The sequence below is a fragment of the Lithobates pipiens genome, unplaced genomic scaffold, assembly GCF_037356315.1.
Source record: "Lithobates pipiens isolate NorthernLeopardFrog02 unplaced genomic scaffold, aLitPip1_a1.2 Scaffold_22, whole genome shotgun sequence".
Lineage (NCBI taxonomy): Eukaryota > Metazoa > Chordata > Amphibia > Anura > Ranidae > Lithobates > Lithobates pipiens.
Window position 1 is genome coordinate 256,152,063 of NW_027507784.1, and position 15,582 is coordinate 256,167,644.

The following is a 15,582-nucleotide window of genomic DNA, read 5'->3' on the forward strand; positions in this document are numbered from 1 at the left end:
AATAAATCTGACTTTGGTCATACTAAACTTCTTATTTTACACCTAAAAACGTATGCCACCTTCCTCATATAGTCAGATGAAAACAAAGTTAGAATTCCCATAGATCTCAAAATCCAAAAAGCCTTCCCTGCGCCGCTGCAGAGTATAAATGAAAATTGAGGATATCAGACAGCTAATGTAATCAGAAAAAAAAAAAATATGTCTAAGACTTAGAGATTACGTTGCATCGGTTAATAAGCGAGCTAGTTTTTTTTTTTAAAGAAATCCTATATTCCAGACGCGGAGATGAAATGTGCAATAAGATGTCAAGCTATATGGTATGTATGCCAACTGGGATCGGCTTAACATTTGAAGACAGCATAAAATGTTCAAACACATGTGAAGTGCTGTACCAACTAGAGCTATTGTGGGCATTTTAGAATGGAGTTTTTAGTTTGCAAAAGGTTTATCTCAGCATCCTGGATTTAGACACTGAATCCTACCTTCTTTCAGACTGTGCTGCTGAGTCAGATCATTAAAAAAAAATTCCATTCTCCCTTTAATTTACAAACAAACCGGTATGTAGAAACATTTAATAGCTTGCAGTAACTAATGTTGGCTGGATTTGGCACAAATTGTGAAAAAGCCATGGGTTTTTTTTTTTTTTTTATATAAACTCTTTAGCTAAAGTGGGGTAGTATCCCTAATAATGTAACCCTGTCCCTGCAAGATGAGCATTTAACATCTTTCATGTAATGCTGAAGAAGCAACTACTTATATTTTCAGCAAGTACAAAATTCAAGTGCTGCTACTAACTTACAACTTCATGTAAGTTGGATAGAATGCTCCCCATGGGGGTAAGTCACTACGCATAGTAGTGATGTAGCAACCTGTAGGAGGAACCTCAGAGCAACTTAAGGATTTTAACAAAAACATGATGCCTTTTTCAATATTAGCCCCAAGTAGTAAAGACTGCTACACAGTGGGCAAAATTATTTGATCCCCTGCAGATTTTGTAAATTTGCCCACTTAAAATTAAGAGTCTATAGTTTTTATCATAGGTGTATATTAACCACTTAAGGACCGCCGTATTGCCATTGTACGTCATCACAATGGCACAGGCAGGCACAAGTACGTACATGTACGTGCCTGCCTTCCAGTGGGTGGGGGGTCCCATCGGACCCCCTCCCGCTGGATACCGTGGTCCGGTTCGCTCCAGGAGCGATCCGTGATGAGGGGATGGCCGTTGGTTTCTGGCCACCCCCTCTGGATCGCTGCTGGCCAATGAGAAGCTTCCTCCCACTGTGTATTGTTTACACAGGAAGGAGGAAGTGATGTCATTCTCCTCGGGGCGGTCTTTTTGACCGGACTACGAGGAGAAGACTAAAAGTAAGTGTGAACCAACACTACACTGACATGTAGGTACACACAGGCACACAAACCCCCCCCCCCTATCACCCCCCAATAAAGATTTAACCCCCGATTGCCCCTAGAGTTAACCCTTTCACCTCCTTTTGCCAGTGTCACTAAGCGATCATTTTTCTGATCGCTGCATTAGTGTCGCTAGGTAGCTAGTTTTTTTTTAGGTTCACTGCCAGGTTTTTATAGCGCTAGGTACCCCAATATACTACCCAATAATGGTTTTAACCCCCTGATTGCCCCTAGTTAACCCTTTCACCAGCGATCACAGTATAAGTGACACTGGTGACGCTGGTTAATTTGCTTTTTATAGCATCAGGGCACCCACCATTTATTACCCAATAAAGGTTTAACCCCCTGATCACCCGGCGGGTGATATCAATTAGGTTTTAGAGTCAGGGTCTGCGTCGCCCCAGGCAGCGCTAGGTTAGTGCCAGTACCGCTAACACCCACACGCAAAGCATAAACCTCCCATAGTGGTATAGAATCTGAACAAATCAATATCTGATCAGATCTATACTAGCGTCCCCAGCAGTTTAGGGTTCCAAAAAAACGCATCGTTAGCGGGATCAGCCCAGATACCTGCTAGCACCTGCGTTTTGCCCCTCTGCCCAGCCCACCCAAGTGCAGTATCGATCGATCACTGTCACTTACAACACACTAAACACATAACTGCAGCGATCGCAGAGTCAGGCCTGATCCCTGCGATCGCTAACAGTTTTTTTGGTAGCATTTTATATTTAAATCCAGAAGGCAGTGCTTGGTTTTCGGGGTCCCGTACGTGGCTAGGCTCCTAAAAAGTCCCCCACATGTGGTATCCCCGTACTCGGGAGAAGCAGCAGAATTTATTTTGGGGTGTAATTTGACTTATGCCCATAGCATGTGTGAGCAATATATCATTTAGTGACAACTTTGTGCAAAAAAAAAAAAAAAGTTTGTAATATTCCCGCAACTTGTGGCAAAATATAAAATATTCCATGGACTCAACATGCCTCTCAGTAAATAGCTTGGGGTGTCCACTTTCCAAAATGGGGTCATTTTGGGGGGTTTTGTGCTATTTTGGCATTTTATGGCCTTTGAAACTGATAGGTAGTGAGGAGTGAAATCAAAAATTTGCACCCTTAGAAATCCTGAAGGTGGTGATTGGCTTTCGGGGTGCCGTGCGCGACTAGACTCCCAAAAAGTCCCACACATGTGGTATCCCCATACTCGGAAGAAGTAGCGGAATATATTTTGGGGTGCAATTCCACATATAACTATGGCATGTGTGAGCAATATATCATTTAGTGACAACTTTTTGTAAACTTTTTTTTGTGTCGTTATTCAATCACTTGGGACAAAAAAAAAAAAAAAAAAAAAAATATTCAATGGGCTCAACATACCCATCAGCAATTTCCTTGGGGTGTCTACTTTCCAAAATGGGGTCATTTGGGGGGGGGGGGGGGGGGTTGTACTGCCCTGCCATTTTAGCACCTCAAGAAATGAGATAGGCAGTCATAAATTAAAAGCGGGGTAAATTCCAGAAAATGTACTCTAGTTTGTAGACTAACTTTTGCGCAAACCAAAAAATACGCTTGACATTTTTTTTTTACTAAAGACATGTGGCTGAATACATTTTGCCCTCAATGTATGACTAAAATTTAGTTTATTCGATTTTTCTTTTAACAAAAAGTAGAAAATATCTTTTTCAAAATTTTCGCTCTTTCCATTTATATCGCAAAAAATAAAAATCGCAGAGGCAATCAAATACCATCAAAAGAAAGCTCTATTTGTGGGAAGAAAAGGACGCAAATTTCGTTTGGGTGCAATATTGCATGACCGCGCAATTACCAGTTAAAGCAGCGCAGTGCGAAATTGGAAAAAGACCTCTGGTCCTTAAGGTGTTTATTGGTCCGGGGCTGTAGTGGTTAAAAAGGATAGAGACATAAAAAAAAAATAAAAAAATAAAAAAAAGGATCTGTTTGCTTATAATATACATGTAAATTAATATAAACTCCATCTCCCCCCCCCCCCCCCCCCCCTCCATCGTTTCTGGACTCCTGACAGACCCTTGCATCTTTCATCCAGTGCTGCATTGAGGTTTCTGGATTGAGTCATGGGGAAAGCAAAATAATTGTAAAAAGATCTGCGGGAAAAAAGGTAAGGGATATTAAAAGACTTGAGAATGCCAATCAGCAGTGTTCAGACTTCAATCAAGAAGCCGAAAATTAGGGGTTCTGTTGAAACCAAACCAGCCAGGTAGACTAACTAAAATTTCAGCCACAACTGCCAGGAAAATTGTTCGGGATGCAAAGAAAACCCCACAAATAACTTTAGGTGAAATACAGGACTCTCTGAAAACATTTGGTGTGGCCATTTCAAGATGCACAATAAGGAAGCAAATTTTAAGAAATTAGCTGAATGATCGAGTCCAGAATTAAGCCATCACTATGCATATGCCACCAGGAATCACGCTTACAATATGCCAAACAGCAGAGATATGCCTCAAACCTTCTGGCAGTCATTTGGAGCGAGGAGACCAAAACTGAGCTTTTTGGCCACAACCACACACTCTTCATTTGGAGAGGAGTCAACAAGTCCTATGATGAAAAGGGACACCATTTCTACTGTGAAACACAGAAGTGGATCGCTGATGTTTTGGAGATGTGTGAGCTACAAAAAAGGCACAGTAAAACTTGGTCAAAATTGTTGGCAAGATGAATGCAGTATGTTAAAAAAAAAAAAAAATACTGGAAGAACATTTGCATTCATCAGCCAGGAAGCTGCACATGGGACGTACTTGGACATTCCAACATGACAGTGACCCAAAACACAAAGCCAAGTCGACCTGTCATTGGCTACAGCAGAATAAAGTGAAGGTTCTGGAGTGCACATCTCAGTCTTCTGACCTAAACATCATTGAGCCACTCTGGGGAGATCTCAAGCGTGCAGTTCATGCAAGACACCAAGAATTTACAGGAACTACAGGCTTTTTGCCAAGAGGAGTGGGTAGCTTCACCATCCAAGATAAAGAGCCACATCCACAAATACCACAAAAGAGTTAAAGCTATGGGGCGTGGCCGGCAGCCAAACGCAATGGCTGCTTAGAGAAGGAGCTCTGAGGAACGACGGCTATTCGGGGCACAAGCGTCAGACACAGCTCACCACACTGTACCACAGCATCTCCGGTAGAGACAAAGAACCCCCAGGATCACGGCCGAGATGCACAAACTTAAGAACGTCTGCCACCGCGGAAATTGAAGTAATTCTATCCGCCGCCTCACAGACCAGGATCCCAAGATGGCGCTGACGCCATACAGGTGCACGCCGAGGCGGCCTCACACACACACCACCTCTGATGTCTCACTAACAGGAGCCCCTGTGTTGCCACACAGTACGGGAAACATCTCTGCTGCATCTACTCCCTCCACCAGCCCAGCTAAGACAAAGCTGAAGCTGACACAGGACACATCTGCCTGAGGTAAGCCACCCTGACATAATGCCTCCCATTAACCAACCTGATTCCAGCTCCATTGCTGCCTATCCTACACGAAACCAGCCTGTCCTGGACACTACTATAAAGGAAATGTTTGTCATTACGCCATTCGCTCCGATAGAACTAAATGTGACAGTCACAACTATAGAATCAAAGCTGGGAGAAGTGACCTCCTCTTAACAGTTTAGTAGATGCACAAGGGGATGAGGCAGAAGATATTGAATGGATCAAAGCCAAAATAGCAGATTTGGAAGACCATTCCAGAAGGAACTTAAAAATAAGAGGAATACCAGAATCTGTCCCATAATCTGCACTGAAAGATTTTCTGCAGCTGTTATCTGCATTTCTCCCCAACACCCCTCCAGGGGAACTAGTAATCGGCCGCATACATCGCTTACCCAAGCAGCCACACCCAGCGGACGCCATACCTAGAGACACCATTGTCCGCATTCACTTATTCCACATTAAGGAAAAACTGCTGCGTGCTACGAGGAACCCTACTGATTACCCTCAGCCGTATGCAGCCCTGGCCTTTTTTGCGGATTTATCCAAATACACCATGATGCAGTGTAGAAATTTGGCCATTACCAAACCACTTCGGAACCACCAGATTCCTTATAATTGGGGTTACCCAGTTAAACTTATCACCAAAGATAACAAGTCTTTGTCCACAACCTGGTTGAAGGCTTCTCCCTACTGCACCAGTGGCTCATCCTAGAACCTTTGGAGCAACGTCATCCACATCGCACCACACACAGCCGTACTGCTGGCGATTGGGATGACTGACCTTTCTGATGATATGACTACCTGAACTGTCACCACAACTCCAGGAAATATACAAGCCTTGAATTGCTCGCCGGAGCCTTCTTCCTCCGAATGGCCTTTACAACTCCAATATAAGTTGCAATATTTACCACTCATTCCCAAGTTACCCTTCTTCCTGTTTATGTATACAGCATAATTGCTGATATACTGTTACAATACTGACATTTATTGCTTTGTTTCTGGACTTTTTACAGTCCACAACTGCTTGTACTTTTCAGCAAAGACTGACACCGAACATTGCAGCAACCGAAACCCAGCTGAAGCCTATAAGCTACTCTTTTCACATAAGTTGACCACCACATCTAGTGACCATCTTAGCATTGTCCATTGGGACTCCACCGGGCCTACTACCCTGCTGACGCGGAATCCCCACACGGAACTGCCACTTTTTTAAACACTTCACACACTAGTGACGCCACAATGCCAATCAAAAATTACCTCCTTAAACGTTAGGGGGCTGAACCACCCGGGAAACTATACTATAAACTATAGCAGACTCACTTCTGCCAGGAAAAACCTTGCACCATGTCTCACAAAAACTTCCCATGTCTTTTTTGCCAACACCCCAACCAAATCAAAAGGGGTCCTCATCGCTATTAAAGATACCATTACGTTCAAACTAATCTCAACCACCCTGACCCTCAGGGGAGATCTTGTCATACTAATTTGGAGAACTTAACGTCACCTAAACGCTTGTAAACGTCTATGCCCCAAACTCAGGCCAAATGAGTTTTCTTCATAAACCCTGGAAAAAATTCAAGGCCTTCAACAAGGCTAAACCATTATATGTGGAGACCTTAACCTTCCCCTGATGACTCCATCGACAAAGATCCATCCAACAGAAAACCACATCCTGCGACACTTGCTCAGTTCCTTCACGCTAACTATTTGATATCTGGAGGTGCCAGCATGCCTCGGTAAAGGGACTTTACTTGATTTTCGAAACCCCATTGCACCTACTCCAGAATAGATCTCTTTGTGGGAAATAAATAAGTTCTACAATATGCCCTTGACACCGATATCCAGCCCATAACATGGTCTGACCATGCACCCATCTCATTAAACTTGGGGGACAAGTCTATACATTCCACTTTCCTGAACTGGAGGAACAACCTGCCTCTAATGGTGATCCCAGTAACAAAGCCCTCATTCAAACCTTACAGGACTACTTCAAAATGAACGAGTCATCAGTTCCACACCCGTCTACCTTATGGTTAGCCCATAAGGCAAACATCCGTGGTACATCTATAAAGATAAGCACTCATGCCAAGCGCCAAAGGACACAGCAGCCAAACGAATTACTAGACAAAATCTCCACTTTAGAACAAGCAAAGCTAACCCATCACTGTCACTTAGTGACAAACTTTTCAAAGCTAGGAACGACCTTAGATCTTTTCTCCATGCTAAACATGCAAAACATCTGTTTAAACTACGCACTGCCTTCTATGCGGCTGGGAACAAAGCTGGCAAGCTCCTAGCGAACCAAATTAAGCAAAAAAGAATTTAACATAGGATAACCTTCCTCAAAACACCCTTCTAATGGAGGCAAACTATACCACCAGAAGGACATATCTAACGCTTTTAGAACATACTATCACGCATTATACAATCTTGCATCTGATCCAGCAACACCACAACCTACAGACACTGTCATCAAAACATTTCTAGACCAACTAAATCTACCTAAACGGTCTCCTGAACATCTGAAAATTTGCCCCTTAACCCCTTCCAAAGTCATTAGAACTATATCACTGCTTCCCTCAGGTAAAGCCCCCGGACGGCTTCTCGGCCGAATATTACAAAATTGACACGACTTTAGCTCCACATCTTTGTCAGGTATACAACCCTGCTGTGTCCTCAGGTGTTTTACCTAATGAAATGCTTTCCCGCTACCATTTTAACATTGCCTAAACCAGGAAGGGAGCCAGTTACCCCATCTAACTTTCATCCCATTTCATAATTGAACACTGACTTTAAAAACTGTACGCAAAATTAATCTCAAAAGACTAGCCCCAATTATACCCCATCTCATACATCCAGACCAGGTTGGCTTTATTATGGGTTGACAAGCACCTGATGCAACTCGTAAAATAACATCCCCTTTATCACGCCGAGACAACATCCCCTCTGTTTCTAACCTTGGACGCAGAAAAAGCGTTTGATAGGATAGACTGGGGCTTTATGAAAACATACCCTCAGCAAATTCGGTTTCACCGGTAATATCCTATCAGCCATTTCAGCCCTTTACACCCATCCCTCAGCTCAAGTCCTTTCAGACGGAACCTTTTCTGACCCATTCCCAATAACTAATGGCACCAGACAAGGATGCCCCCTCTCCAATTATTTTTACACCATTGATGGAACCTTTAAGCCCAGAAAATTCGACTCTCCCCTCATATTGCTGGACTTCATGTCAAAGATCACGAATCCAAAATTACACACACACACACACACACACACACACACACACACACACACATACATATATAACCAGTAATTTATTGTACTTCACTTACAGGTAGTTGCAGGATATAGTCATGTGTAAAAAAAAAAAAAAAAAAAAAAAAAAAAACACGTCTCAGCATGCTTGCATCTGCCCGCCTGACATGTTTCATCTAACATGATTTCATCAGAGGTATTGCCCATTTACGCAAGCAGGCCCTTTTAAGCATAATATCCAGTGACGTGACTACCGGAAGGCTGAACCCTATGGCCCCCACGTCACCTGGAAATACAATCACTGAAGAGCACCACAGCTGCACCTGTGCTCTACGGCTGAGCACTCATAACAGGAAACAAAGAATAACACCTTCCGGGGAGCGGAGCCCTCCCAGAGCCTCGCCAACTGGAAATGAAGTCCCTGGGACGCATCACAAACGCGCTTTAATTCCACGACCCAGTGGTAACTCAAAAATACAGGAAGAAAGGCGGAACGTGATTTTGTGCCAAAACAGCAACCCAAAACACTATCAAACCACATAAAAAGCTCATTTTTATGCCAATGAGACAGAGCACTCAGGACGAAAGATGGGCTTTTTATGCAGTTTGATAGTGTTTTGGGTTGCTGTAATCACACAATCACGTTCCACCTTTCTTCCTATGTCACCACTTAAGTCACTGGAACACATTGCAACCACGTTTGTTCCAACGACTAATTTCCGGTTGGTGAGGCTCTGGGAGAGTTCCGCCCTCCGGTAGGTGCGTCATTCTTTGTTTCCAGTTATGAGTGCTCAGCCATAGAGTGCAGTGGTGGTGTTCAAGGATTGTATTTCCAGCTGACGTAGGGGCCCCGGAGAGTTCAGCCTTCCGGTAGTCACGTCACTGGATTTTATGCTTAAAAGGGGGCATGCTTGCGTCAATAGGCCACACCTCTGATGAAACATGTCAGGCAGGGAGATGCAAGCAGGCCGAGAGACACTTTTTTTACATACGATGACTACTGTATCCTGCAACTACCTGTAAGTGAACTACAATAAATTACTATTTTTACCCAACAGGCTTCACTATTGCTGCCTTATTTCTTTGCATTTGGGTACCAGTGACCAATTGATCGGATATCATATCCTCTGGTTCTGGCGTTTGAGGTTTCGGGGACTTTATATGAATAAGTGCCCTTTACAAATGGTATCCGATAATTGGATTGCTTTCCATTTACCCTCAGTGCTGGGAGAGCGACACTGATACCCTGCGATTAATGATCACATGCCTATTTATCACTACTTTCTGGTAAGCAGATTGTATTCACTTGGGTGTGGTGTGCTTTTCCTTACACACTAAAGCTGATGGGTCCTTTCATATCTATCCCTTCTTGGAAAGATCTGCCATTTGAAGTTAAGCGCTGCATTTGGATATAGAACATGCATATTAAAAAGTTTGCAGGCATCGACAAATCAAGGGTGTGCGCACAAAAGAGGGCACGGCAGAAATTTTAAAACTATGCCAAGCCTTGCATAAAATCACCCTGAATTAGTGCTACAGTTATATTTACAGAGAACAAAAAAGTTGGGATTATATAAAACCTGTGCTCAAACAAAACTGAATCCTTGGGAAGAGCACTGGTAGCTAAATGTGTAGTATTTCAATGAGACCCATCCACAGGGATACAGGGAATGGAATTCTTGGCAGAAGCTAGAGAGACATATACAAATGACACTTAATAGCCAAAGTCAAACCAATATGGACATTAATGCCACCCATGACTTTTTCATATTCCATGGGCCACAGGTTGGACATGAGGTTATGGATAGTCATCAGTTTAGTAAATGTTGTGCTGAAGTGTATTCAGACCTAATGAGTAAGGCTTCTGATGTTTGTATACAGTGCTTTACCAAACATATACCCATTACAATGGCAGGCTCTTAATGATCCCTTGATTACTTGCGTTTTTTTTTTTTTTTTTTTTTTTTTTTAACTGCAGAGATCGAGCATACGTGACCAGAAACAGACAGTTCCCCCTTGCAACAGCCATCATTTATTTTGTTGTCCTTAGATATACAAGCACAGATCAAACCCCCCCCCATTAAAAAAAAAAAAAAAAAAAAAACACTTACCAAAGGCACTGAATAGTTGATAAAGGTCACTGGTCTTCCATTCTTTTGGAAAAGTTACATGAAGGACATTGTCTCGTTTAGGCAACACTAAAACAAAAGAATAATAATAATTCAAAAGCAGAAACTGATGGACAGGCTTAGCAAGAAAACAAAGTTCAAATACTTTTTTTATATTCAGGGAAACTGCTGCAATATTAACGTTCCAATGACAAGTCACACAAAAGGTATTGGTATAAAGTATTGGTATAAAGTATTTAAGATTTCTTTAAAAGACCATTTAGCTCCATCCTCTTTTTGCTTAAACACCTAGTACATACTAGTAGTTTCTCTTTTTCCATTCAACCCAGCAGTGGAGGAAAAAAAAAAAAAAAAAAAAAAAAAAAAAAAACACACCCGGCAGCTCAAGTTGGAGCCACTGTACCAACTATCCAGTGTTAAAGCAATCACACCTGCTGTTGTGTTCTGACAAGGCGACTGCCTACAAGCCTGCCCCCCCACAAGAACAGTCTAGTCACTGCTGATCGGGCAGACCTTTCTCAATCATGCTCCTTCGACATGCCCATTCGGCTGGTTTCTACTGAACCAGCTGATGCTACCCAACATTCGGCCCCCTTGGGTACTAAGGGGCCCCATGGGTCCATGCACACTAGGCTGAGGGAAAAAAAAAAAAAAAAAGGCGCATATAGAGCATTTTTGTACAAGAGTTTAGGAGAGTTTCAAAGGAGTATGGAATTTGTTTCTCTTTCTCTCCTTCGCTCAACCATACATACCTAGGTGAATGCAGCATCAGTCCCCTATTGGCTCCAAGGCTGACTGAGAACTGAGCAATCAGACTGACGATCGGATAAGAGTTCCCAGAGCACAGAGCTGGTGACCGTCAGTCACTGGGTCTCTGCTCTCCCATGCTCACTGAAGCACTGGGCGGCTTAGGCTCTCAGCAGTTAGCTGAGGCAGAGTCAGGTGGCAGGCCAAGTATGTGGGTAGATCTTGACCATATGGTCGCAATGTTTCACAAGCCTGGACCGGCTTTGTGACATCAGTCCGCTGAAAAGCGGTTCACAGGAGTGCATAACGAACTGTACTCCTGCAATCCCTAGGATAAGTACAGCCCAACGAAGTTTGGCTGCATTTCACGGAGCATTCAGCTTTTTTTTCTGCCAGAAAACTGCTCTCAAAAAGGCAAACTAGAAGGGCGTGTGTGCACGCAAGTACATTACATAAGGGAAGCTGGGTTGCTAGCGTAAGCAAGTAAAAGCACTCAGACCTGCAAGCAGAAAAATGGGAACACGCAACAAATAAATTATTCTAGTCCCAACTCGGGTGGAAATGTGGAAACACTAAGCCTTTTGGGTCTGTATGGATTTCTTCTAGGCAGTCCGGCTTTCTCCCCATCCTAAAAAAAATACCCATATGTAAATTGGATTTTGCTTAATAGGAGCTTATGGGACTTTGGATTGTTTTAGTGCCATGATGCTTAGTGTGTGCCTACAACTTTCAAACAGCTCATGCTGCACTTTTCTTTAACAAGCAGCAAACCGAGTATAATAATAAGGTCTGGCCATCAGGCAAGATGTGGACCAAGGAAAGTTCTACAAAAACTCTGGGCTTCAGGACCGATAATAGAATTTAAGATTGAGGGAAAAAAAAAAAAAAAAAAAAAATGATGTTTGCGTTTTCTCCACAACAGCCCCTCACCATGTGTATAACAAACATCCAGTAGAACTAAATTGCATCTGGAGCACCACAAACCAAACAAGCAATTTAATTCATTTTTAATATTCAAAAAGAAAACCCACCCAGCCATGTCTCCATGCTTTATTTTGTGGCAAAATCAGTTTGAAAAACACCCCTTGGCAATTCTTGCCATTTTCAGCAAGGACAGATTATTCATGCAGCATTTTACTTCCTATAATTCATCTGCCCTTAGCTCAGGCATGCTAGGGTGTGCTTAGGTGAGAAAAGAACTCCTCCCCTGATGAAGGCTCCTATGATGTAGGACATCATTTTCCAAGGCATTGGAAACCAGGAAGTAACTGAATTTAAAACCTTTAACACCTGTAAATATGATATACTTTTTACTAATGCTAGCAACATACAGACTATTGAGAGAGAGTAAAATTTAAGTTTAAGTGATATGCACACCGTCCATAATCCTGCCAGCAGGGTCTCACAATATTTACTACAGGTATAGGCCACTTTTAAGTACACAAAAAGGTACCAGAGCATGTATGCAAAACAAAAATGTACTTGAAGAAATACCTTTTTACACTTCCCAATGCATGCATTGCAATGAAATAGTAATTTACAGGCATAAATAATTACCTAGGTATACTGCCGACCCCAAAAATCAGACCCCACCCCCGTGCTCCAAGTTTAAAGTCCCTGTCACTTATGGTTCGGTAGCAGTGCCATGTCAAGCTGACCAAGATTTTCTTGCGAGGCACTTTACATACACTCCCAGGTATGTCTTTACTCACGAGTGTACGCAAAGTGGGGTATGCCTGTATATGAATAGGTTAGGGTTGGGTCCTTAAGGTGCATTCACACCTGAGCGTATTTTAGTCAGGCAGAAAGCAGCGCGATTTTGCACAGGTCAGAAAAGTCACCAATGTCAAAAAAAAAAAAAAAAAAAAAAAAAAAAAAAAGCAAAAAGAGAAGGCCTGTAATTGGTCCAAAAAAGAAGCTCCTGTACTTTGAGCGACGGCCTTTTGCTTCAGGGAGACAAAAAACTCAGATGTGAGCAAGGGCTATTGACATGAATGGGATTGTCTTGTTGGGTGTTTTTAGAGTCAAGGCTCACAGCAGAAAACCGCCTAAGTGTGAACGGAGCCCAAGTCTTGCAGCAGGAGAATTAATCCAAATGGCAAAAATTTTATTAGGTCCGACAAAGCACACATTTGCATATTTGATATCGTTTTTAAGTGTTTTCAGGAAGAATATATATTACACATATACACACACACACACACATACATACATACAACTATGGGTTTGGTCAGCTAAACCAAAATTATTGCGTGCAGGAAAATATATCAAAAACGTTAAGTTAGAACATGGCAAACAATATTCAAAGAATTTACTTACAGTCAGGTCCCTCCAGATTTAGATAAGGAATGTCCATAACCCTCATCAAAAATAACCTGAAATTAAAAGATTAGATAGATTTTAGAACAAGAAGAAAAGACATTCTGACTATTGAAAACCTTTAGTTAAGAACTACAAGAGAATAACTGGATGAACGGCAAATACACAACAGAATCTTGGGGGAAATTTTTTTTTTTACTTGAGAATATTAACCACTTCAGCCCCGGACCATTTTGCTGGTCAAAGACCAGACCACTTTTTGCAATTCGGCACTGCGTCGCTTTAACTGACAATTGCGTGGTAATGCAATGTGGCTCCCAAACAAAATTGACGTCCTTTTTTCTCCACAAATAGAGATCTCTTTTGGTGGCATTTGATCACCTCTGCGGTTTTTATTTTTTGCGCTATAAACAAAAATAGAGCGACAATTTTGAAAAAAAATGCATTATTTTTTACTTTTTGTTATAATAAATATCCCCCAAAAAGGTCTAAAAAAAAAATGTTTCCCTCAGTTTAGGCCGATCTGTTTTCTTCTACATATTTTTGGTACAAAAAAATAAAAACACACGCAATAAGCGATTGATTGGTTTGCGCAAAAGTTACAGCGTTTAATAAAAATGCCATAAAACTGTACCCTATTTTGTAATTTTTTTGTTTAATTTGTTTTTTTTACTAGTAATGGCAGCGATCAGTGATTTTTTATTGTGACTGCGACATTATGGCGGACACAGACATTTTTGACACCATTGTCATTTATACAGCAATCACTGCTATACAAATGCAGTGATTCCGGTGTAAATGACACTGGCAGTGAAGGGGTTAACCAGTGGGTGGCAGTGTAGGGGTTAAGTGTTCCTAGGGGTGTGTTACTAACTGTAGGGGGCTGGGCTTTAATTTAGCAAACTCTTCCTCCATCACTGCACTCGGGTACACGCAGGCTTTTTTTTCTGCACAGTGCAGTGGACTGGAGAGCTCCCCCTACTGTAGCACAGAGCTGAGGAGGCGTTTCAGGGCTCCTCTGCTCCATGCTACAAAGGCTGAGTAGCGGCAGCAGGCAGGGATGGAAGCTTCCTCCCAAAGCACTGCAGCAGCTGAACTATAGGATCAGAAGCACTCATCAGTGATCGAGGGCAGCAGCCTGGAATACCCAGCACTAGTATAGAGAAGCCAGTGGAGCAAGTGCGCTGTGCAGAAAACTTCCTCTACTGGCTTCAGTATTAAATGACAGGCAGGAGAGGAGAGGGCTGCCAGAGGAGAGGGCTGCCAGAGGAGAGGGCTGCCAGAGGAGAGGGCTGCCAGAGGAGAGGGCTGCCAGAGGAGAGGGCTGCCAGAGGAGAGGGCTGCCAGAGGAGAGGGCTGCCAGAGGAGAGGGCTGCCAGAGGAGAGGGAAAGCAGTTCCGCTGCATTCCGGCAGAAAGAAAGCCCTGAGAATAGCAAACATGCACAAGCTTCAGCACAACTTCCTACATACAGCATTTTCATATTTGTGTTCACTTGTAGTTTTAAGAGGACAACTATAGGCCAGTGTAGAGCATCTTCGAGCTTAGGTCAATGGGAAAACGGTTTGCTTCGACAACAGTTTGAGTCCCTTCTAAGAGCATTCAGAATTCACAGACAGCTGCATTTGACCTGCAGTTGATCTTACGATCAAAATTTTATCTGCTTCAAGATGCTTTTGTAATCCAAGTAGAGGAAGAGATCCAGTCTTGATGTGAACGCTACAAACTGCCCTTACTCTTGCCATAAGATCACAATGTGCAGACAGTTTCTAATGTGAATGCGAAGAACCTGACCTGTCACACACTAGAAGTAAACTCCTTTTAATTTTTTTTTTAGGATTGGTTAAGCACCAATGTTTGATTTCCTACAAATGGGGTACACAGGCCAGATTAGGTCCGTTTGTGCTTTTGCTTTTATTCTTCTTTACAAGTTTATGTAAATGCATGGCAACCAAATGAGAGAAAAAAAATATATAAATTCAAGCCCATATTCACCAACATTTATATTCGGAGACTGCAAAATTTGTGCAACTGCCTCTCCAACAAGGCATAAGAGCATCTCTTTTAAAGCACTGAAAATGGGTGATATTGCCACATGATATTGCCTGATTCCAGATATGCAAGTGGCCAGAATCTTACAAATCTGCTCAATGACAAAGTATGAAAATAAACACCCTAAACTAGCCCATAATAAAATGAACCTGGACAATTAAACCAGAGAAGTGGGATAGATTACTAAAAAGTGATCTAT

At 42.4% G+C, this 15,582-nt stretch overlaps 1 protein-coding gene across 2 annotated transcripts in view; it reads right to left on the bottom strand.

Moving 5' to 3' along the window:
* PARN (poly(A)-specific ribonuclease) overlaps positions 1 to 15,582 on the bottom strand; it is a 228,896-nt gene that overhangs the window by 87,549 nt on the left and 125,765 nt on the right. For both annotated transcript variants that reach the window (XM_077448968.1, XM_077448969.1), the window contains 2 exons: positions 13,333 to 13,388; positions 10,249 to 10,335 (listed from right to left, as the gene is read on the bottom strand). In XM_077448968.1, the coding sequence (XP_077305094.1) occupies positions 10,249 to 10,335; positions 13,333 to 13,388 (143 nt within the window). The remainder of the gene's footprint in view (positions 1 to 10,248; positions 10,336 to 13,332; positions 13,389 to 15,582) is intronic.